This window comes from Macadamia integrifolia, chromosome 6 (assembly GCF_013358625.1).
Source record: "Macadamia integrifolia cultivar HAES 741 chromosome 6, SCU_Mint_v3, whole genome shotgun sequence".
Lineage (NCBI taxonomy): Eukaryota > Viridiplantae > Streptophyta > Magnoliopsida > Proteales > Proteaceae > Macadamia > Macadamia integrifolia.
This window is the reverse complement of record NC_056562.1, coordinates 34,731,395-34,755,874: the sequence shown is the minus strand read 5'-3', so window position 1 is coordinate 34,755,874 and position 24,480 is coordinate 34,731,395. Positions and strand designations below refer to the sequence as shown.

Here is a 24,480-nt window from a genome sequence, read left to right as displayed (position 1 = left end):
CTGAAAAAGGAAAGTGAAGATTTGTTAAACAAACATTTGTTTCTGAAAATCCAAATAGTCATATAATAAAAGGTAATACAGCCAATAGAGAGTAAACCATTTTTTTTTTTTTTTTTTTTTTTTTTTTTCAAATTACAGATAAGGAGCACGAAAGAGACAGAAAGAGTTGAAAAAGTCAAGAAAATAGGAAGATCGAATGTAGTACATGTGCAAGATAATAGCTAAACCAAATACATTTAGAAATAGGACATGAAAGGAATAGGTTCCAGATAGTTTTGGTATCCTTTTTACATAATGAACAAATAAATGCCCAATTGGAAAAGTCATGGTCTTAAGTCATAATAGGTCATCGGCTGAAATATAGTTTATTAATTAGGCTTGGGTTGGTCCTTAATATAAGAGTAATGGGCTAAGCTCATGTTCTGTTTTAATTACTTAAGTTATGAGTAATAGGTTTGGACCCATTGACTCAAGATTCCCTTTGATTGCAAGGTGAATTTAAAGGGAAGAAAAGTGAAATTTTCATACTTAAAAATAAATATGTGTAATTATTACTCAATGTGATCCAATGTGATTGTATAAACTAAATTTATTTAACCATATTATAAATGATATATTTTACATATTATAGGAAACGGGTTTGGATTCAAAGTGAAGTGAAATTATACAACAAAATATGGAATGATCTGAAGTTAATGTTAAAGTCGGTAATGATTACATTTATTTCATTTTCAAGTATGAAAATTTCACTTCTCTTCCCTTTAATTCCCTTTGCAACCAAACATAGCCTAAATGAATTGTTGTGGTTTAAACAAACCAAATCATGTAGTTCACATGGTTCAACCAAACCAAGGTAAACCAAGCGAACTAAAATCGAACCGTCCAAACACATTTGGTTCAACCCGAACTGGACCATGGATGAATCGATCGGGTTGGGCTGATCCCAATACACAACCCATTAATACAGGAAAATGGAAAACCGTTGAAAAAGTCAGTGACACCAGTTTTGACCGGCGTTGACCGAAAAAGTAATAAGAAAAAAAAAAAAATTTTGTTTGTTTGTTTCTTAAATGAATAGTAACCTACGGGCTTGTTTGGATTCTGGTGTTTTTTGGGTTTTAATTTAAACTACTTTAAACATCAATTTAAGGGTCGTTTTAAGGCCAAATTGAAATCCATTTTTTGCGTTAGATTCATTGTTGTTTTGGGCCACATTTAATGGTCTAATATGTTCTATGACATGTTTATTTCTAATTTTATATTATATTTGATTTAGGCATAGAATCAATAAGCCCTTGATTGATTTTTCAATGTTCATTGTGAGATTGTGAAATGGGTTTTATTTAATAATGGGTAGTTTGCACATAATGCCTAATGAGATTTTTCATATTTGAATTAATTCTATTAACAGTTCCAAGGTCCTGTGAATAATAAAATATCATTGGTCATCATGATGTCACTTTATCATGTACATGGGATGTTGTGAATTAATATTTGACTGTTGAATCAATGGGGAGAATGGAATTATATACTCTGAAATGTCCTATATAATTCGACTAGTGGGATGATGTTGAATATTCTGGGTTGTTTTTAATACAAGAAAATGAAATTCAGATTTTTTGTTCTGTTTTTATTTTATAGCGGCTTTGAAATTAGATTTGTGTTTATGCATGTTTTCTGCATTGGTTTATCATTACCATGATATTGAAAATTTATTTATGAATGACATATGTAGAAAATTAATGGTATTTTGTGCTTGCATGTCATATTTGGAACACCCTATGATGAATAAATATATTAAAATCAAACTATGTGTAAGTTTCTGCACGTGTTTTACATTTCTTCTATAGTTTTTTCCAAGGGAGCAAAGTTAGTGACATTTTCCCAAATGTGATGTCACTAAAGTTAAGAAAAATAATAGTAACTTAGAGGTTTTTAAGCCCAAAGTTAAGAGGACCTTGAAAGTTATTGTTCTTTTCACAGTAAATATAGATTTGCAAGAGGACTGGGGCATTCTCAGCCCAGGTGATGGAAATGTAATTACGGTTCTGACTCTTGTATGGTTTTTGTTGTCCTAATGACACATTTAAAGGTATGATCCTGTACATATAAATATATCTTCAACGGAAAAAACATTATAGGATTGAATGAAATCCACCAAAGTGGTACATTCAATTTAATTATGTCTTCCTCAACAATAAAAGTGGCATCTTTCAAAGGTGATGTTGTCTAAGTTTGTGGCTATTCCATTTAATTATGTATTTCTTGACAATAAATGTTATATTTTTTCAAAGGTGATGTCATCAATATTTGTGAATAAATATACATATGTTAAAAAATGATATTGACTAGAAGTTCATTTGGCCAAAAGTGATTGAATTTTTTAATATTAGTATTCTTTTCATAGTTAAAATAAGGAAATAAGAGGAGTAGTGAATGAATGTCCCAAAGGATAAGGATATAGTTTTAATTATAACTCTTATTTAGAACATATTGATGATGTTACATACTATAATATTGTGGTTTATATTTTAGAATTTGGCATGTATTGTGTTGTTATTACTGCCCTAGCAGGATGGTCATCCACCAAGTTATTTATCTTTCGTCTCCATTCTTATGAGTGGCAACTATCAAAATGGGTGGAGGAATAAGAATTGCATTTGGGTCTTATCGACTTAGACTTGGTACTTAGGAAGCCTAAACCTAATCCTCTCAAAGACACAAATTAGCAAATGAGAGCGAGTAAAAGATGAAGCTATTAAAGTAGTTAGGATTTTTCTAAGTTAAGACATTTATATAGAGTTGTTTGATACGTTTGGTTAGTGAGAGTTTTGCTTCTTGTTGACTATCTGGTTATATTTGAAACTTTAGCCCTATGTTATGTGGTGTAAAGAAGAGAAACACAATTTGAATTTGAATTTGAATTATTCTCCCTTACACTTGATATGGGTAGATGTTATATTTATAGTGTTTGAATGAATTTGAATTTCAAAAAAAAAAAAAAACAATTATGGAGGAGCATATCTTGGAGCTATTACAACAGTTACGATTAGATTAGGATTGACTAATTCAAATAATTTGAATTTGAATTTAAATTAATTCAAATAATTTGAATTTGAATTTCAAATTATTTGAATTTGAATTAATCGTTATCCTTAACAGCCCCCGCAAGCTGGAGGTGATCTTCTAGCAAATCTTTAGCTTAGACTTTAGATCATAATGGCGACATTTGGAGAGAGGCCTTGTGAAGATGTATACGATTTGGTCACGTGTTGAGATGAAGCGAACCTTAAGTTTGCGTTATGACACCAAATGGCTAATGAAGTGAAAGTCAACTTCTATATGCTTTGTACGAGCATAAAACAGTGGATTCACCGTGAGATAGGTAGCCCCTAGATTGTTGCACCACAGTATTGGAGGTGTGGTTTGAGGATGCCCTAACTCCTGTAGCAAAGATTGTAACCAGATTACCTCTGCCGTTGCATTTGCCAACGCCCTATACTCAGACTTTGTTGAAGACCGGGCAATGGTGTGTTGCTTTCTAGCGGACCAGGAAACTAGATCTTGACCCATATAAATTGCATAACCACTTGTAGACCATCTGTCACTAGGGCAACCAGCCCAGTCTGCGTCACTGTAAGCATGGATTTCATTGGAGGAGTTCTTACTGATAAGTAATCCATCCATGTGTAACGGTCTCCTTTAGGTTGCATAGGATCTGTTTCACAGCACCCCAGTGTTCTTTTGTGGGCTTCTTCAAGAATTGACAAACCTTGTTTACTGCAAAAGAAATGTCTGGGCAAGTTAGTGTGGCATACTGGAGAGCGCCTACTTGTACTCCTGTATAAAGTTGCATCTTCTAATGTTTTTCCTTAACCAGTTAAAAGACTGGTATTTGTAGCCATTGGGGTCTGAACTGATTTTACACCTTCCACGTTGGTCCATTGGAGAAGATCAGTAACATACTTCTGTTGAGAGAGAAGCAGCCTAGTACGATGTTTGAGAACTTCGATTCCCAAAAAATAATGTAGTTCACCTAAGTCTCCTATTGAGAATTCTGTGTGTAACTGGTTTATGATATCCTCAATGAGGGAAGGATTTGAGCCAGTGATTACAATATCATTGACATATACCAACATGTATATGGAAGAAGTGTGTCGATGAAGTATAAACAATGAAGTATCAGTTTTAGATCCAGTGAACTCCAGTGACTCCAAGAATGTGCTTAATCTGTGAAACCAAGCATGTGGCGCTTGTTTCAAACCATAAAGTGATTTTTGGAGTTTGCAAATGTGGTGAGGCCGATCCTGATCAATAAATCCTTATGGCTTATGCATATAGACTTCTTCAGTTAGGAAACCATTTAAAAATGCATTGCTAACATCTAGCTGTCTAAGTTTCCAATTCTTGGTCGCTGCTAGAGAGAGAACCATCCGCACAGTGGTTGCTTTAACAACAGGACTAAACGTTTCCGTATAGTCAATACCCTCCTATTGACTGTAGCCTTGGGCTACTAGACGGACTTTGTATCGGTCTATGGAGCCATCTGGATTTCTTTTAATGAGATAAACCCATTTGGATCCAACCACATTTGCTTTGGTATTGAGTGGAACCAGAATCCATGTTCCATTTTTCAACAGGGCTTTGAATTCCTGAAGCATTGCATCCCTCCATTTTGATTGTTTGTTGGCCTCTGTGAAGAAACTGGGTTTCAGTTCAGGCCAAATTTCTGTCAAATTTACATCAGCCAAAGGATATCTGGATGAGGGCCTTGGGTTTTGATGTAGTGTCATATGATGAGTCCTTAGATTTTGGATTGGTGGTGATGGGCCCTCCGAAATAACTGGTTGTGAAGAGGTTGAGGGTATGAGCTCCTACGACTCTGCAATGTCATTAGTTGGACTAGAAATCAAAGTGTTAGATCTTGGAACATTATTAAAATTAGATAATGTTAACATTAAATGGTCACTAGTAGGGGGCGGTTTGTGAAGATAGGGATGAGGGTTGAGGATCATTACCATATGCAAGAGTTTCACTTGAGAAGGATGTACTAGCTGTAGAAATAGTCAACCAAGGATGAAGAGGTGGTGGATTATTGGAATGGGGAGAACTGACGGATGCAAATGGGAATATATTTTCAATAAACTGAGCATGACATGCAATATACATGCGATCGATTTTGTAATCCAAACAACGGTACCCAACAGGCATTGGACTGTAGCCTAAAAACACACACGGAGTAGAGCAGAGTGAAAATTTATGGGAATTGTAGGGCCTTAATAATGGGAAAACTACACAACCAAAAATTTTAAAAAATTTATAATCTGGTTGTTGGTGAAATAGTTTTTGAAATGGTGAGTTGTTGTTTATGATTGGAGTTGGTAAACGGTTGATGAGATAGATGAGGTTTCAAATGCATAAGGCCAATACTTTAATGGAAGGGAGGCATGGGCTATAATGTCAGGCCAATGTCAACAATATGGCGAATTTTTCACTCAGCTGCTCCATTCTACTCATGTGTATGTGGACAGGCTACACAATGGAGGATGCCAATTTTTGAAAAAATATTATTGAGTTTTCGATATTTATAGTGTTTGAATGAATTTGAATTTGAACACAATTTGAATTTGAATTATTCTCCCTTACCCTTGACATGGGTAGAGGTTATATTTATAGTGTTTGAATGAATTTGAATTTCAAAAAATAACAATTATGGAGGAGCATATCTTGCAGCTGTTACAACAGTTACGATTAGATTAGGATTGACTAATTCAAATAATTTGAATTTGAATTTGAATTAATTCAAAATTATTTGAATTTGAATTAATTCAAAATTATTTGAATTTGAATTAATTCAAAATAATTTAAATTTGAATTAATCGTTATCCTTAACATGGGGCACGGTTTGATGGATTATGATTGTGTTATAGCATTTATGTTATGCAAGATTATTGTTGTTGTTGTTGATTTGTTGGCCAAATAGATGCTGAAAGAGCTTCAAAATAGATTGAATAATGCGTTCATCATTTTAAAAAAGATCAAGAAATAGCCAAATGGAGATTTCAAGGGCTTCCCTTACAACTTTAATACCTTTAAATCAATTTAGTTCACGATGAAAATTAAGCAACTAGGGATGATGAGAGGTCAGTCTTGATGAATACTCCTAAAAGGGGCACCCCTTTAGTGGCTGATGTAGGGCCCGTGGATGATTTCTGTGTGAAGAGCAACTGGAAAAAGGTGGTGGGTAGGAGAAGGAGAGAAGAGAAGAGGCGCTTGTGGGTTGCAAACTCTTTTTTGTTGAAAATCTCAACCATTGGATGCTCAATGCACCTCACCACCTAATTGTAGACGATTTTGACGCAGCTACTGCAAGTCGGCAACCTATTTTAACAAAATATATATATATATATATATATTATAACCCACAAGCGCCTCTTTGTAGCAGCCAACGGAAAGAGAGAGGGAAAAAAACCGATAGTGTAGTGGCAATGGAGAGAATACGGTTTATAATAACTAATAGATTCAACAGTTGAGATTAAAAAAAAGGATCTGACAATCAATAATATGCTATTGTATTATAAATCGCTAGTGTATACATCATTTTCCCAAAAGGAGGAGGATTCGACTATTCTCCTGAGCGTCCATCGCCCAGGTTGACCCATAGCTACCTGAGCGAGGGCCATGTGTCCAGGCGAAGATCCAACGCTTTGAAAAGAAACATGGCAAACGTAGTATGAAAAGCGAGGCATCACGAACCATTGTATCCTCTCCTAGACATGTGGCGCTTACCCAGGTAGCTATGGGCAAGACCTGGGTGATGGGTGCTCAGGAGATTTCTCAAAAAAAGGAAGATTGGACTTTTCTTCTAAGCGCCCATCACTCACGTCGGCCCATAGCTACCTGGGCGAGCGCCATGTGTCCAGGTGAAGATCCAACCCTTTGAAAAAAGCATGGTGAATGAGGTACTGACAGAGGCGTGAAAAGGGAGGTGTTGAGAACCGTTGGATCCTTGCCTAGACACATGGCGCTTGCCCATGTAACTATGGACAAGAGTTGGGGGATGGGAGCTCAGGAGAGGAGCCGGATCCAAAGGAGGAGGAGAGATATCTCTTTCTCTAGGGAAGAAATCATCTGAAATTCGCATCTTGTACAATTCTGTACAATGCCCCCCAGGCGTCCAACAAGTGTAAAATTCAAAATTCGCGGCCCAGAGATTAGTCTACCATGACACAACCTTAAACCAGTGAAAAACCATCTTGAATCAAACCATTGGAGAACAAACCAGGTCGGTTCATCTTTTTGAAATAAAACCTGAAAGATTTTCCCTCTCTCCTCTTTCGACTCTCTCTCTCTCTCTCTCTCTCTCTCTCTCGGGAAGAAATCATCTGAAATTTGCATCTTGTACAATTCTGTACAATGCCCCCCAAGCAGCCGACATGTGTAAAATTCTAGATTCGTGACCCAGATTAGTCTACCATGACATAACCTTAAACCAGTGAGAAACCGTCTTGAATCAAACCATTGGAGAACAAACAGGGTCGGTTCATCTTTTTGAAATAAAACCTGAAAGATTTTCCCTCTCTCCTCTTTCGACTCTCTCTCTCTCTCTCTCTCTCTCTCTCTCTCTCTCTCTCTCTCTCTCTCTCTCGGTTACGGCTAGAAGCCCTAACCCTCTCTGTAACCAAAAGCTCGGACTTTCTCTCTTGGCTCTCCTTCTGTTCGTCACTTCCTGCTCTCTCGATCTGTTCCACGCTCTCCACTCTCTCTCTGTTCGTTGCTCGAATCCTCTCTCTCTCTTGATTCAGCACTCGACTTCACTCTCGACTCACCCTCTCTTTGTTACGAAGCTCTCTACAAAGGTATGATACACCAACATTTTCTCTGCACCAACGTTTTCTTTTGTTAATGTCATGGTTTTTTTTTTTTTCTTAACAACTTACCTTGTTGAACAAATTGTTGATTAATTCTCTATCATTTTATATCTCTCTCTCTCTGAAAAGGCATCAATATGTCTAGATCTGTGATTTAGGGTTTTGCGAACAGGAATGCTGATTTAGGGTTATTTGCATTGGCTGATTTGAGCTTACTTATCTTTAAAATTTCAAATTCATATTTGTCTTCGCTTGCTGTCTCTCTCAAAACCTAAGAGATTTAGGGTTATTTTCCTTGGCTAATTTCAGTTTCTTTTCAAAAAAAATGTAATTCCATTATTTTTTATTTGCTTGCTGCCTCTATCAAAACCTAAGATATTTATTGTCTTTGTTCTTATATTTGAGTTAGAGTATTTTAAAATTTTTTAATTCCACTCTTTCTCTTGCTTTGTTAAATTCTGTTGAAGTACTATTACTTTAATGTTTTTTGTTTGTTTTGTCTAGTATGGAGAATGTTAGCATGAATGATGTGAGTGAACCTACTACTTTGGGATGTTGTTCAATTCAGTACAGGATGCATATGATTATTACAATAGCTATGGATGGGCAATGGGGTTTAGTGTTAGGAGACACTTTCTGAATAAGAGCAAGAAAGATAAGATGACCATAACATCTAGGGGATTAGTCTGTTCAAAAGCTGATTGTCGGTTGAGTGATAAGCGAGACATCAATATTGTTAACCCCCGAGCTGAGACAAGAACAAATTGCCAGGCATGAATGGACATATGTTTGGTTGATGATGGAAAATACAAATGCCGTGAATTTGTGAGGGAACATAATCATGAGCTTCATATTACATCAACAGTTCATATGATGCGTTCACAGAGGAATATGTTAGACATACACAAACAAGAAATTGATTTGGCAGATGACTCGGGGATCAGGCCTAGATCCACAGTTGAGTTGATGGGTAGGTAGGCTGGTGGGATTGAAAACCTGAGTTGTTTGACCCAAGATGTTAGGAACTATCTCTGCACTAAAAGACAGCGTGCCTTGATATATGGTGAAACAGGTAGTTTGATGAAGTACTTAGTTACCCAAACTAGGAACAACCCATCTTTCACATACTCGTTTCAACTGGATAGTGAAAAACAAATAACTAAGATATTTTGGGCTGATCCAAAGATGATCATTGACTACGCACAATTTAGAGATGTAGTCAGCTTTGACACTACATTTCGCACCAACAAAGAGTGTAGGCCGTTTGGGTTGTTTGCTGGATTCAATCATCATAGAGGGTACACTGTATTCAGAGCCGCACTTTTATATGATGAAACAGTGGAATCTTTCGAATGGCTGTTTGAGGTATTCGCTGAAGCACATGGGGGAAAGAAGCCTATAACTATCTTCACGAACCAAGACAGAGCTATGGCTAGAGCATTAAAAGAAATGTGGCCTCATATATGGCATGGATTGTGTACTTGACACTTAATGCAGAATGACATTACACATTTTGGTCATATGATGAAAGATGCTCCAAGTTTCTTACAACTTTAAAGAAATGCATACACCAATACGATGTGGAAGATGAATTCGAGATAGCATGGTATAATTTCCTGAACGAGTATGATGTTAAGGATAATGCATGGTTGCACTGCATTTATGGGCTTAAAAGTCAATGGGCGAAGTGCTAATATGAAAAACACATTCACTATAGGCATTCGAAGTACACAGCTCAGTGAGAGTCTCAACAGTGACTTGAAGGACTATTTGAAGTCAACTTTGGATGTTGTGTAATTTTTTAAATATTTTGAAAGAGTTCTTAACCATAAGCGTGGTAATGAATTAAAAGTTGATTTTATGCACGAAACAAGATGCCACGACTTGTAAATTCAATGTCAATTGTACAGAAACAAGTTGGGGAACTCTACACTCCTGTAATTTTTTAGTTATTTCAAGAGGAATATAATTGGATGATTGTTTGCACCATCATAAGCCGAACTGATGGAATGCCCTTTATTAATTTTTGGGTTGGTATTTTTGAAGCAAACTGTTAGTATAAAGTATGTGGTAACCCACTTCAAGGAATTAGCATGCACTTGCATGAAATTTGAGACAGATGGTATTCTGTGTTGCCATTGTTTGAAAGTTTTGGATGTGTTAGACATAAAGCGTATTCCTGAATACTATATTTTGAAGAGATGGACACGGGGAGCAAGAACTATAGTGGTCAATGACAGTAGGGGGAAAGAAGTTGAACAAGATGATGGTATAGGCGTATTTATCCTGAACTTATTCAAATAGCATCAGAAGCTTCAAATACAATTAAGGGATACAATTTGGTAAAAGATGCTGCAAATGAATTAAGGTTGAAGCTTGGTAATATTAGAATCAACCCAGTTGATTGCCCTGATATGCCAATATTGCCTTATTTCTCTGATGACATATACAATGGATTATGTTTGAAGCATAAAGAGAAAAGTACAAGAGGAGGTAGACGGTTAAAGAGTTGGGTTGTAAAACAAGGAAAAAAAAAGAAAAGTGGAGGGCCAAGTAACAATCAACGATTACAAGAACAACAACCAACACATGCACCAACTCCTCCACAACTGATGGATAACACATATCCCAGTTACATGTCACTTATGGTGAGGAGGTTTGGCTTGTTATGTTGTTTGCTGTATTTTTTATTTTCTTAGTCAATCTACATTGCCTAATATTCAATGTCACTTGCAGGATTCTATTTCCCATATATCATCTCAAGCATCTGCAGCTCATCAATCACTGGATGAAGATTATATTTAGATTCAGCTAATGAGGACTTATTTTTTTGCTATTAAGTTCAGTTAATGTCACGGTTATTTTTTGTGCTATTAAAACACAGTTTCATTGGATTTTATTTTTGTGCTTACGTGGCTGTAGTCTAGGATTCTAAGTATTTTTATTGATTTTTAGCCTCTAATGTACTAACAATATTTTTTTGTAGGTAAGGAGTCTTTAGCTCAAAATGGTAGAGCACCTGGGTTAGTGCCGTTATGGTGGTTCGAATCTATCAAGACTTTGAAAAGTGAATGAATTTGTTTTACGTTGACTATTACTGTTGTCTTGTGCTTGTACTGGTTTTTCCAATTGCTGGACTTTTTTTTATTTTTTATTTTTATTTCTGGTGATGTAATTGCATTCATCAAGGGTTTTTAGTTATGGGTTTGAGAGTGTTTGATTGGAATATTTTTGGGAGAGATAACTGAGTTTGCTGTACTTTTTCAGTTCTGGGTTTGAAATTATCTTTTTTAGGATTTCCAATTCAGTTCTGTGCAAATTTCTGGGACTTTTTAAGTTTTTTCTGATATCTCCACTTGCACTGGTTGTCGTACATTATGATTTGTTAACTTGTAAGTTTTAATGGCTGATTAGTTGGTTGATTTGATTTGGTTTTGCTTTCTTTGTTGACTTGCAGGTTTTATGATTTCTTAACTTGCAGCTTGGTTTGTTTTGTCTCTTCTACTAGTCATTCTTTGAGTCCTAGCTATTTGGGCATGGTTCTTGAATGGTTTTGTTTTCATTTTGGGATTAGTACCTAGTGCTGGAATTTAGTATCTTGAAATTGACAAGTTGATCTCAAAAAGAGGTTCTTGATGTCTTATGGTTTGGTGTTCCTTTTCTTTCTGCCAGTTTCACATGTGCATACTGAGTGAACCACAATTTGGGAACTTAATGGTGCATATTCCTTTTCTTTCTGCCAGTTTCAGATGTGCATACTAAGTGAACCCCAATTTGGGCCCTTTTCCAGATTGGTTTTTGGAAAGCTTTGTTATAATCCTAGCTGATACGGGGCTTATCTGTTATTAGGAAAGATCTAGAATGCTCATCTAGGTCTTTTACATGATGGATAATTTTCACATATGCTACTTTACAGTTTTGGTATTGGAGTTGATATTAAATGCTTAAAATTGGTTGGGACTCAGGGTTTTCTGTTTTGATATGTAACATAGAGCCTTCTCTGCTTTCATTCCTAGTGTGTTTGACATATTTCTTCTTTTCCCATTCTAACTTTAGTGCAGATCGGATACTTGAAATGTTTCTTTTTTATGCTTGATATAGCCAAACTGACCCCTCAGTGGGGGCAATGACACGTGTCGCCCCTAAGACACGTGTCCTCCTCCAAACGAAGGTTGCAAGAAACCACTCACGCTCAAGCACGCTCAATCACCGAGGCACGCTCGCAGAATCACGCGGGGTCACGTCGTCTGCATGAGGGGAATATTTCCCCCAGAAGGTTGGACGTATTCGAGTGGGACTCTAAGAGGGAAGAAGGGGGAAAACCCTAAACCCGAAGAGCTATATAAGAAGGCACGGAAGAAAGGGGAAGGTAAGTTCTGATACCCTCACCATTACTCCCTTATTGAACTGTGCGGCCGACCCTGACTTGAGTGTCGGAGGACTAACCCCGGACAGCTCCGGGCCTCCGTCGTCTGTGTTTGTGTAGGTTCGACTAGCGGGGTATTTTTGGCAGCAACAATGTTGTTGATGTGTGTTTCAGATTTGCCACAAATGCTCTTGATATGTTCCTAACATGACTGTAATCATTGTGATCCCACTCCTCACTACCTAAAGTCATATCCACCCAAAATGCTGCTACAAGTAACAATACTCAGTGCTCAACTTTGCATTAACTAGATCCCTAATGGAGACAACCCATATATTTCTGTGGATGCAAATCTCTGTTTCTTGGTCTATGCAAGGGAGGGATGATACATTTTAAATTATATGGCACCTTCCTATTCCTTCTAGGTTGTAGTGTAGAAACCAAGAAATATTTCTTGTTTTCCCGGATGGGTCTATGGCATGGGAGCTGATTTCCCAAGTTACTAAAGCTGGAACTGGCCTTGTGTATTGACAGTCACAAAAGTTTGGTTTGTACCAATTTACTTAATTTTGCTTTTGAAGTGTGTGAAGTCAATCGGCCTAACTGTATGAGGTTAAATATATTAGGCAGCTCATTTTGTGAAAATAAAATTGATCATTTTTATTTTCTTTTGTTTTTAACCTATAGTTGCTGTGGCTCTGTTTTTTTTTTTTTTTTTTTTGGTATCTTGTAAAGTATTTATTAGTTTAGCTAGAATTGTAGTGCTCTTAGTTCACCATATGGCTGTTGATGTGAGCTAACTCCAGAGGAAAAGAAACAAGAAGTCTGGATAATTAAAATTTTGGGGTGAATTGATTTTCAATATTAGGTCATATGTTCTGATAGATAAAGTTGATTTCATGCTTTGGTAGTTATTCATCTATTCTTTTGTTCTCTTAATTCTTTTTGGTAACTTTTTTTTTCCAAATTGATTAGCTAGAACGCAAGATCTAGAGCTGCGGCTCTGTTTTCCTAGTTGTACCAGGAGGTCCCTGCACAACCCTTGTTTGAACTTGGAATTCTGAGATTTTCTACAGAACTACGGATCTAACTTACCTGAACACTCGATCTGAATTTTAGCTCAATCTGACTATTCTGTTTCAAACTATACATTTTCTGCTTACACTTGCTGTTCTATTATTCTGTTTTGGTGATACTGGTTTTGCTAGTCAGCTCTGGTCCTTCTAGTTTGGAACTGTTATTGCATTGAATACTTCTTGTTGCAGGAGGTACTATAAATTCTCATGGTAATATGAGAGAGGTAGTGCTGTTATACAGTGAGAAAAGGTTTTCTTAGAAAAAAACATGCTTCCAGAAGCTTACTAGTGAAACTTGATGAACATAAAAATGACAAAAAAAAAAAAACAGTTAACTACACTGTACAAAGGGTAAATTTGATGGCAAATGCAATGCTAAATTCTGATATCATTATGCTTACCCTCTAACAACTCTATTCATATTCCAAGCATACCTAACAACATATCTTGCAGGGATTCTAACCAATATAGCTCCACATTTCTTTTTAAAAGAATGGTTCTTTTTTTTTTTGGTTCAAACCGTAATAACACAGGGGAATTAAAAACCTAGTAATCATAGGTAATATAGGTAATATCTTTCACATATCCATTGAACTTTAATATAGGTAGTATAGGTAATATCTTCACCCCCTTTAAAAGAATGACAAATGACACCACCAGCTGTCCAAGGAGATTAAAGTGCCAGAACCAGTCTCACCCACAAAAATTCCATCCATACACATTCGTTCACTTTCAAAGTCTTGGTGGATTTGAAACACCATAATCTGGGCATTAACCCAGGTGTTCTACCATTTTGAGCTAAAGACCTTTTGCCTACAAAAAATATTGTTAGTACATTTTAGTAACAATGAAATAATCATGATAACAACCCCACAAATGGTTGTTACATGACGGAACCAACTTCATTAACGAAACAGTAGTTCTATTTACAAGGACGTTACATAGAAGACATAATATGAAAGAATTAACACCCAAATATAGAGGAAGATGATTAAACCATAATAATGGTTGAGCAATGACTGATCCACTACTACTTGGTTCCGCACTTTTGGACTATAGGGTAGTTGACGAATAGCCAAGATGACTCGTGTGTTCCTATTAACACTGTCATTTGAATGACATGCTCCTTTGTCTACATTGTCTGTGCAGTTCCTCAACGGTAGGTCCAACCAAATGAAAGAGTCAAGATGTTTTTCACCTAACGAACATCTGTAAAATTGTCGTCTAGGATTCTTCAACGTTCGAGAAGTCTGGATGACTATCACCCCTTCACCACAGCTACACATCCACTGTTGTGCATCCATTTATGTGTAAAAGGCAATACCCCTATGAGAAGCTTACATAAAAAAAGGCTCCAACAATGACAAAAAAAATCTAATTGATATGGATATTTGATGGACAACTTATAGATACAGAGTATGTAATGCTTAAATTAACATGATATAAGAGAAGATGCCAAAAGGAAACTATTAAAAAAAAATATTTAAGGCATAAAGCAAACATCAAGGTATGGTATCAAGTGAAAGGCATATGTTGAGTCTTTCATTAAAAATAAAAACAAACTCTCTTTCACTTCAATGCAAGAGATGCTTAGCCATGTCCACATTGGTCCCTAACTGTCCTCAGGAATGTTTGACACAACTTTGGACATGTGAGAAATCAATGGGGAAGAACAACCCTTTTTCCCTAATATTTCAGCAGTCAAAACCACAGAGCAAAGGATCTAATCAAAAAATTCTATTAAAAATTGGTGATCCAAGTAAGGTATAGTTTTGGTGGGTATTTAATTGTACCCTTAATTAATTACAAAAAAAAAAAAAATTTGACATAACAAATACATCCACAAGATTGCATATAAAATGAAGGAGTTGTTCTTCAAACCTTTGCAGTGAAGAAGAAATGTTGGTGTAGCAGGGAGAGAGAGTCAAGAGCATGGAACAGATGGAGAGAGCTGGGAGCGACAAACAGAGGGAGAGTCGAGAGCATGGAACAGATCGAGAGAGCAAGGAGCGACGAACAGAGGGAGAGTTGAGAGAGCAGGGAGAGTCGAGAGAGTAGGTCTGAGTTTTTGGTTATAGAGAGGGTTAGTCCTTCTAGTAACCGAGAGGAAGAGTTAGGGCAAAGAGGGAGAGCTATCGCAGTCGAGCGACGAACAGAGAGAGAATCGAGAGTGTGGAACAGATCAAGAGAACAGGGAGCGATGAATAGAGGGAGAGTCGAGCTTTTAGGGTTAGGGCTTCTAGCCGTAACCGAGAGGGAGAGTCGAGATCGAGAGAGAGTCGAAAGAGGACAGAGGGAAAATCTTTCAGGTTTTATTTCAAAAAGATGAACCAACCCGGTTTGTTCTCCAATGATTTAATTCAAGACGGTTTCTCACTGATTTAGATCGTGTCATGGTAGTCTAATCTGGGCTGCAAATTTGGAATTTTACACATGTCGGCTGCCTTTTGGGTGGGGGGGGCATTGTACAGAATTGTACAAGATGCGAGTTTCAGACGATTTCTTCCCCTTTCTCTACCTGCGATCTGAAACTCCATTTTCCAATACGTACTCTCCACCGGAAAAAAATCGTCTGCAATTCTGATCTCGTACAATTCCGTGAAATACCACCTTCAGGGGTGACACGTGTTTTGATACCAATGCAATGGTCCAGATCTGATTTAAATGCCTCTTCACTGATTTAAGGTTTTATTAGTTGTACCAGATCTGGACCATTGTATTGGTATCAATACACGTGTCACCCCCTAAAAGTGGTATTTCACGAAATTGTACGAGATCAGAATTGCAGACGATTTCAACCCACTCTCCACCTCTCTCTCTCTCTCTCTCTCTCTCAACTCTACCGTCCTGGTTCAGGGTTTAAGCAAGGCATCATCCGTTGGGTTCAGCCCGACGGTTCTGAGGTATAGCTCACTCTCTCGCTCTCTCTATATAATGTCGTGGGTTCCCCTTCTCTCTCTCTCTCTCTCTCGTGCCTATGGCCCCCAGAACAAAAACCCTCTTAAGAGTTTCACTGGGAATCTGTGGCACTTCTATCGATTGATGATTTAGATTGGTAAATATGATTTCTTACTAGGTACGTATGTTGGCTTTCAAAGCTCTGTTCTGAGGTTTTATAAATACTAGATTCATCATCAAACGATTTTGGTGAGAAATCTGGGAATTTGATGTTCTTGGGTTGTTGTTAATATTTTTTTTTGGGGGAAATGAACGGGGCGGCCAAATGACGCCCCCACCCCTGTGATACCCAAAAGACCACTCCCTTTGTCATTCATTGGCCGCACTGGCGCAGGGCGGTGTGACGAGGGAGCGTTCTTTTCCCCTTATATTTGCTGGGGTTTACGATTTTCTCTGTTGTTTCAATTTTTTTCGTCCTGATATTGGGCCCCTGAGTTCTGCATTTACATGGTATTTTGAATCCGAAATTGATAAGTTCTACCGAGTCTCAGTTCTGGGTTTACTTTTGCTCAATTCTATCTTATATCCAGCTTTGTTGTTGATTGTATGAGCCTATTCTAGAATTCTGAATCTATTATTATTCAACTGTTGGGCTGAAAATGCTGTCACGATCATCACCTACTGTCCCTACAATTTTGGTTAGTCTTGAAGGATAGGGAGGTTGTGAATGGGTCAACAAAGGGTATCCAATCGGTTCTGTTTTTGTACATTTCGTGATGATAAATAATGCATTTCTCATTTTAGACCAATCTATCATATAAATTAATCAAGCAATTTCTCTTCTGACCGAGAAACTGTTCTAAAAGAAAGCACTAGAAACGGTCTCTAAGAATCCATTTCGAAAGATACCCTAAATTTGCTTATAGTTTGAAGGGGCTTTCCCATTGTGGATTGAAAGCTTGAGACCGTCCTCCCGCTTTTAGCTTGTGAATCTGACAGAATTGATCCGAGAGAGTGAATTCGTGTATCTGTTTTCTTTTGGAACTGATCGTATCTTTATTAGCTTCATTTTGTTGATATTCTTTGTTGAGAAAACATGTCATTGGTATTTTTTTTTTTTTACTCTGATTTTTAAATCTGTATGCATTTTATGAACGGATATCTGTTTTCTGGTGTTTCAAGCCCACTTGGTTTACTGCATGTGATGAGAAGATGAGTTGATTCTTGGTTACAAGATTCGAAACCCCTATCCAGAAGCAGAGTAGAGGAGGAGGTGAAGAATAGGACGTTATTTTTCTTCATGAACCTTGAGCATTAGTAAGTCATTTATGCTTGCTGAATGGTAAAGTAATCTCTATGGTTTGCTGGTTTGCTGGTTTGCAGAGAGCAAAGAATGAAACTGCTTCATAGTATGCAAAATTTGAGAGTCTTTTCAAGGGGATAACACACTGGTATCAAAGATCTTCTGTTGGAGGAGGAAGACTGAGTCTTAATGTGAATGTGTGTTTTTTGGTGCATTGTCTACTGGTAATCTTTCCCTGCGTTTCCAGAATAATTATGTTGTTCTACTTTTACTTTGTTTTGGTATATAATTATATGTTTGATTTTCTGTTGTGAGGACACATTTATAGAAGTAATATAGTGTGTGACTTTTATTCATTCAACACTGGCATATGTGATTTTCTAAAGATAAGTTATCTGTACTGAATAAGGGAAATTGTAGGAAAGATAGATCTTCTTGATTAAGAAAGAACTTATTCATGATAAGCAGCAGAGGTTTTATGAAGGTAGGAACCCTAGTCAAATTATCCTTATTATTTGTCATGTTCAACGGAGGCTTGTGGATGCACCAGTATGGAGAAGTGCTGATTCAGATTGAAGGAATTAAAAGAGCTAGGGGCAGGCCTGTAAATACACCAGTAAGGAGGAGTGATCTGATTCAGATTGAAGGAATTAAAAGAGCTAGCGGCAGGCATAAAATGACCATACGAAAAGTAGTGAGGAAGACATGCATAGTTTAGGTATTGTCTCTAGAATGATCTCAAATAGATCTGATTGGAGGATAAGGATCTATGCCCCATTTAGGTGGGATTTTGCTGATGGGTTGTTGTTGTATTCCTTTCCATTTACTATTATTATTTTGTCTTTGCAAAGACCCATGTAGCCAACTCCATTTAGTTAGGATAAGGCTGAGTTGTTATTTTTGTTGCTTATTTAGAGGCATATCGTGAAGACCTGAATAAATAATTTATAGCAGACTTGATACGAATTCCATCCCCAAATGACTTTTTTTCGCCAACCATATCTGCCCTCCATTGTAATACTTTGAATAAGATACTTTCATGATATCCTTCCATAAGCCCGCCCTTGTATCTTAGAAAGAGGCTGGATTTCTTAATCATTCCCATGCTCATGGTCACAGTAAACTTCTTTAAATCTGAGTAATCCTCACCAATATGTCATAATTATTTCTTGAGGAGGGCAAGATCTTGAAGGCTATTAGTCTGATTCTAAATTGCTGATTCTTTGGGTTCAGCATAAAGTCATTATCCGATGTGGAAGTGAGATCTAACCAGCCATTCCACAAGAATAGTTTTCTTTGTTTCACATAGCTGTCAAGGTGTTGCCTAGGTGGTGTTGGTTTAATTTTATATTATTTCTTATTCCATTTATTCACGTTTCTATTGGTGAACTGGGAGCGTTAATCCCTACTTTTGATCTCCATATTTCCTTAGGGGGTAAACATGTAAATTTAACCCAATTCCTTTTTTAGGTAGTGCACACATACCTTTAGAGCTGCCTATCCAACTCAAGCGGCCTTTCATTCCCTTGTTTCTCGTGAAACCCTCCCCCCCCACGCACACAAGCACCCCCTGGTGAAAGGTGGGGGGACGCCTTTCGTTTTTCCCCCTTTGTAGGCCCTTGCCGCCTTCCAACACAAGCCCTAAGTCTAGCAGTCGTTTTAGGGCTTTTGACAGCCTTGAAAGTATACATTGACTTTACTGATGTTGTTGACATGTAAAAAATTCACAATGTTATTGATTGATTATTCCATTAACACTCAAACTATGATTTATGAATGTTGAGAAATGTCATTTGTCAACATAGATATGCAGCTTAGGAGTTAGGACACAGTGGGGAAATTCTAATTGGGACATGGCTCTATAAATTTAATTCATCATTTATCTGTTTGACATACTTTTGGGTTTCCAAATGGATCATACCCTTTTATATATTTATATTATTATCATATATGATTGAAAGGCGATTATGAAATTATAGGAGAAGGTTATTGAAGCCCGTCTGAGAATAAAGACTCATATCTCAAATCTTGGAGAACCAATTTGGTTTTATGCCAACAACAGAAGCTATTAACCTACTAAGGAGGCTCACTGGAAAGATATAGAGCCTACAAGAAAGATCTCCATATGATATTAATTGACCTAGAAAAAGCATATAACAGAGTCCTTAGAGATTTAATCCAACATGTTCTTGTGAAGCGAGAGGTGTCAAGTAAATAGGTGGATATAATTGAAGATATGTATGAGGGTGTGGTGACTAGTGTAAGATCTGTGAGAGGTTAAGACAATGAATTCCCAATTACGATTTGATTATATCAGGGTTCATCCACAAGCCCATAGTTGTTTGTGTTTATCATGAATGATTTAACCAAGAGCATTCAAGACGAGGTTCCGTGGTGCATGCTCTTCATCGATGATATCGTTTAAGTGGATGAGACAAAAGCAAGGATTAACGCTAAGTTAGAGCTATGGAGATCAACCTTGGAAACAAGAGGTTTTAAGATTAGTAGATTGAAGACGGAGTATATGAGGTGTTACTTTAGTCACACTATGATGGTTAATGATATGTTGAAAATTGAGGAGGGAGTGATGTGGATCCAGATTCCAATAGACTGAAATCGGTTCACTTAGGGCCCACTTAAACACCCAATAAAACAAAGGCAACACCCAATAACAATTGTATTGAAATAAAACTTCAACTAAATGGCAGAATTGTAATTAAGCTGAAGTTATAAAGGGGTGGCAGAATTGTAAATAACCAGATTAGTTAATGAGCTATTTGGGAGATAGGACTTAAAGGGGATTAATGATTATTTGATGGGATAAACTAGGAAGTAAAATAAGAATAGGGATATGAGAGAATTAAAGCAAATATAAGGGTAATATAGGAAATCAAGATAAGAGGGAATAATCACCATAAACTCACGATTAGATCATCTTCTTCCTAGGACCAAAACAGGGGCGGAAGAGATGGGAGGATTCAGATCGATAGAGCTTCATCAAGAGAGCTCGGTTTGGGCTGAAACTTCAATGAAAGGGTCGCAACAGCAAGTGTACTATGAATCCAGCACCAGAAATCTCCTATAGTCTAGAGCAGAAGTATTTTCGAGCTTGCAACTAGGTCTGGCGGTGACAAAACTCAGATCTGAATCTGATTTTGATTTCTCACCAGCAGGACCAAGCTTGGGAGGAGATCTTCTAGGGTTTGTGTCGCCTAGGAGGTAGCAACCTTCGGTCCAAATCTCATAGCTAACCGGTAAGAGACAAGGGTTCAACAAGCTGCCCTTTGGTGCTTGGTATTACTGTCCAAGAGAGAAGATGAACAGTATTCAGCAGTTGAAAAAATAAAAAAAAGGAAATAAAGAAGAAAGTATGGGAGATGAAGAAGAAGAACTAAAGAGGAAAATAGGAGAGGGAAAAGAAGAGATTAGAAGGTTTTAGAGAGGGAGAAAAGGGTCGGCAGCCATGGTTTCAAAACCAAAAAAAAGATTCAACCAAATTTCTATTCATCAAGTCTAACCACTGAGTTCATCCATTACATGACTAATATAAAGAAAAAAAATAAACAATTAATGGAAACTACTTGAAAATGGAAACTATTCTAAAATTAGAAGCTGGCTAATTTCATAGGAAATTATTCCTAAAACAAAATCAAATCAAATCAAAAGATTTTTTTCTAAGTCGATCGTGCAACTGCATCAGGGAGAGGTACTGCAAAATGAATATTTTACATATAGAGAAGGTAACATAGAGAATGATGTTTCATAGAAAATTAAAGTGGGATGGATAAAGTGGAGAAGTGTGACCGGAGTTTTATGCAATCAACATATCCCTTTAAAGCTTAAGGGAAAATTCTATAGGACTGTTGTACGACCGCCTATTATGTATGGGGCTGAATGGTGGATAGTTAAGAAGTGTCGTATGGAGAAGCTATATGTAGCAAACATGAGGATGTTAAAATGGATGTGTGGTAAAATAAGGAAGGATAAAGTAAGGAATGAACGCATTAGAGTTGATTTGGGAGTTTCTCCAGTCAATGACAAGCTCCAAGAAAGTCATTTGAGGTGGTGTCATGGTATGACTATCTTCAACAGAGGGTTGGGGATGCCCCAGTAAGGAGTGATCTGATTTAATTAAACGATCTAAAAGAGCTAGGGTAGGCCTAAAGTGACCATAGGGGAAGTAGTGAGGAATCACATGAATAGCCTAGGCCTTTTCCCAAGTATGACCTCGGATAGAGCCAATTGGAGGGCAAGGATCCATGTAGCCAACCCCATTTAGCTGATTTTTCCTGACTTGCTAGTGCTGGGCTTCTTTCCTTTTAATTTCATTTCTCCTATTTTGATTTTGCACAAATCCATGCAGTTGAGCCCATTAAGTTGGGATAAGGCTGAGTTTTTTGTTGTTGTTGTTGTTGTTGTAGTATTGAAAGGCGATTCTCATATTATGAATATTTTGCTTGTGCCTTATTGTGGTAATTTTTGTCCCCTACAGCTAGTGGATACTTGTACACAATGGTGGTTGCTTCTGGAACTAATTCGTATGCCAAGGAGATGGCCATCCGAAAAAGGATAGCAAACATGTAATATCTCTCTCCCTCTATGAAAGCTTGTTCATTGAATAAGGATATTAAAGAACATCTAGTGCTATCATCTTTTCTTTAGTTTGACTTGACTTATGAATGCAAATCGGTATCCTTAAAACCTTAATTAGGATCTCAAAAGTACGATCTGCTAGAGGTGGAATTCCGAAGACAATAGGACAAATATGGAATGGTGGCAGAAGATAAGGATGAAACGGTAAAAATAATAAAATTTAGAATTAAATGAGTGATAACCAAAAACATAATATTATAAATACCAGAGAAGTCAAATAAGTGAAGTTTTAGGATATAGTGAAAGAAATTATTTTACTTTCAAAAGAGTGGTCTGATTAGCTTTAAATTGTAACGCTCTATCCCCACACCAAGTCGCTTTGGGGCCAAACCCCTCACGACTTTAAAATGCAACGTGACTATGGAAGGGGTGCTAGACGTTATCAATTACCCCAGTCTCTTCCCCCTAGTCGATGTGGGAGTAAAGAGTCTTACCCCCTCAACACTTCCTCCATTTCTTGCCTAACCTTCGGGGCTTAACGGATTTGGGCCATTTCTTGGGTGTGACATTCTCTCCTCCTCCTTATGGCACTACATCCCCTCTATGGCCCCACACGATGTCTGGGTCCGCTTTGATACCATATGTAATGCCCCTAGTCACACCAAATCACGATATTGTCTGTTTTGGGACAAACGCATCGTGACCATGGATGAGATGCTAGAGTTTATCAACTAGCCTAGTTTTTTCCCACTAGTCGATGTGAGACTAAATAGCATGCCCCCCCTAACGCCTCTCCCATTTCTTCCCCAATTTTTGGGGCTCAACGGATCTGGGCCATTTCTTGGGTAAGTTTATCAACTAGCCTAATTTCTTTCCGCTAGTCAATGTTGGACTAAGGAGCATGTCCCCCTCAATGCCTTTCCCGTGTCTTGCCCAACCTTTGGGGCTCAATGGATCTGGGCCGTTTCATGCCCAAGAACTGGCCCAGATCCATTGAGCCCCAAAAATTGGGCAAGAAATGGGAGAGGCGTGGAGGGGTGCATGCTATTTAGTCTCACATATGCTAGGGAGGAAGATCCTGAGCTATTGATAAAGGGTGGCCTCCTTACTACGGCATGATGCGTTTTGAAAGCCCCGAGGCCCATGGGCCAAAGCGGACAATATCATGCCAAGAGGCCGGGTCATTACATAAACTCTGGTCGAGTGACGTTCAAGTTTGGGAAAATAACTCTATAAAATGTCTCTTGACATAATCAGGTCTTATAAGGGGGGGGGGTGTGAAGGGGACTGTTTTAGAAAAACAAAACTGGGCCCCAGGGGGTTTGAATGATGGGCTGTAAGAAGCTAAAAACTAGTGATCAGATTTAATGAGGAATTATTAATAGGGAGTACTATGAAATTTCAGAGCTTTCTGACCTCTAATCCATGAGATAGGATAAGAGTGAGAAAGCTGAAACTTAACCTAAAAACAGGGATGCTTCTAGGTGTTAAGATGGGAAAACTGACCTGGAAGTTGCAGAAACCGAATAAAACAGTGAGGATAGGAGAAGAGAGAAAGAGAGAAGCGCAATAAAGAACCCATCTGCAGTGACCCTGAAATCCACAAAGAGGTCCCTTAAGATTCCACAGAAGCATGTGAAGAATACAGGAAATTTCTAAAATCATGTGGAGGGCCTTGTGGCCTGTACATTGTTATATAGCTGCTAAACTGACTTATTTCCGTTCCTATCCTAATTATGAGTTCAGATTCAATGCAAGGACTGAAAGGTCTGACCATGCATGTGACCTAACAAGCATTCCTACTAATTATAGGGCTTGAAAGTAGAACAAAACCTCCAAAATAAAGTTGACTGACTGACTTCCTATTCCTACTAGGATGAAAGCTAATGACTCAAGTCAGAAGTAGAACAACAGAACCCCCTCCCATGGTGGAAATTGACCAACACAATCTAGGAAGAAATTAGGAAGCCCACGGTTAGGTTAGGTTAGGTTAGGTCTTCCTTTTCTTGCTTCTGGTTGGCATTGCATCACCTTTGTTCTGGATTGTGTTCGGAAATTGATGCTCAACCGATTGAGTTCAGAATCAGCTTGAATTTAACATTTCAAACCACAACTGGTTGGTTGGCCATCTAAAACTGGTTGTGTTTCCTTTTCTATTCATTTTGGGTGGAAGTAAGATTAGGTCCTTAGCTCAAAGTGATAGATGCCCCATTATTTAATGTGACATATCCATCCTCTGCCCATTGGGTACTGCCACTGTTCTGAGGAGGTGCTCTAGGGAATGGATACGTTTGTGTAATTGAACTTTGGGGAAAATAAATTAGGAGTGCTATCATTTGATTTATTCATGGTTTGATTCCCCCCACCCACCCC

The 24,480-nt window shown here is 37.7% G+C and overlaps 2 protein-coding genes across 8 annotated transcripts in view; both read left to right on the top strand.

Moving 5' to 3' along the window:
- Positions 1-8,648: 8,648 nt before the first annotated feature.
- LOC122082250 (protein FAR1-RELATED SEQUENCE 5-like) lies at positions 8,649-10,676 on the top strand. Its single transcript, XM_042649717.1, has 4 exons — positions 8,649-8,841; positions 8,944-9,236; positions 9,918-10,148; positions 10,608-10,676. Exons 1-4 carry the CDS (start codon positions 8,649-8,651, stop codon positions 10,674-10,676), a joined length of 786 nt encoding a protein of 261 aa, XP_042505651.1.
- Positions 10,677-16,094: 5,418 nt separating this feature from the next.
- Positions 16,095-24,480, top strand: part of LOC122081121 — an 11,581-nt gene continuing 3,195 nt past the window's right edge. The window contains exons 1-4 of one of the 7 annotated variants that reach the window (XM_042648101.1): positions 16,095-16,216; positions 17,394-17,484; positions 17,595-17,738; positions 22,007-22,094. In XM_042648101.1, the coding sequence (XP_042504035.1) occupies positions 22,027-22,094 (68 nt within the window). In that variant the 5' untranslated portion in view covers positions 16,095-16,216; positions 17,394-17,484; positions 17,595-17,738; positions 22,007-22,026. The other 6 variants (XM_042648099.1, XM_042648100.1, XM_042648103.1 and 3 more) reach the window with 6 other exon arrangements.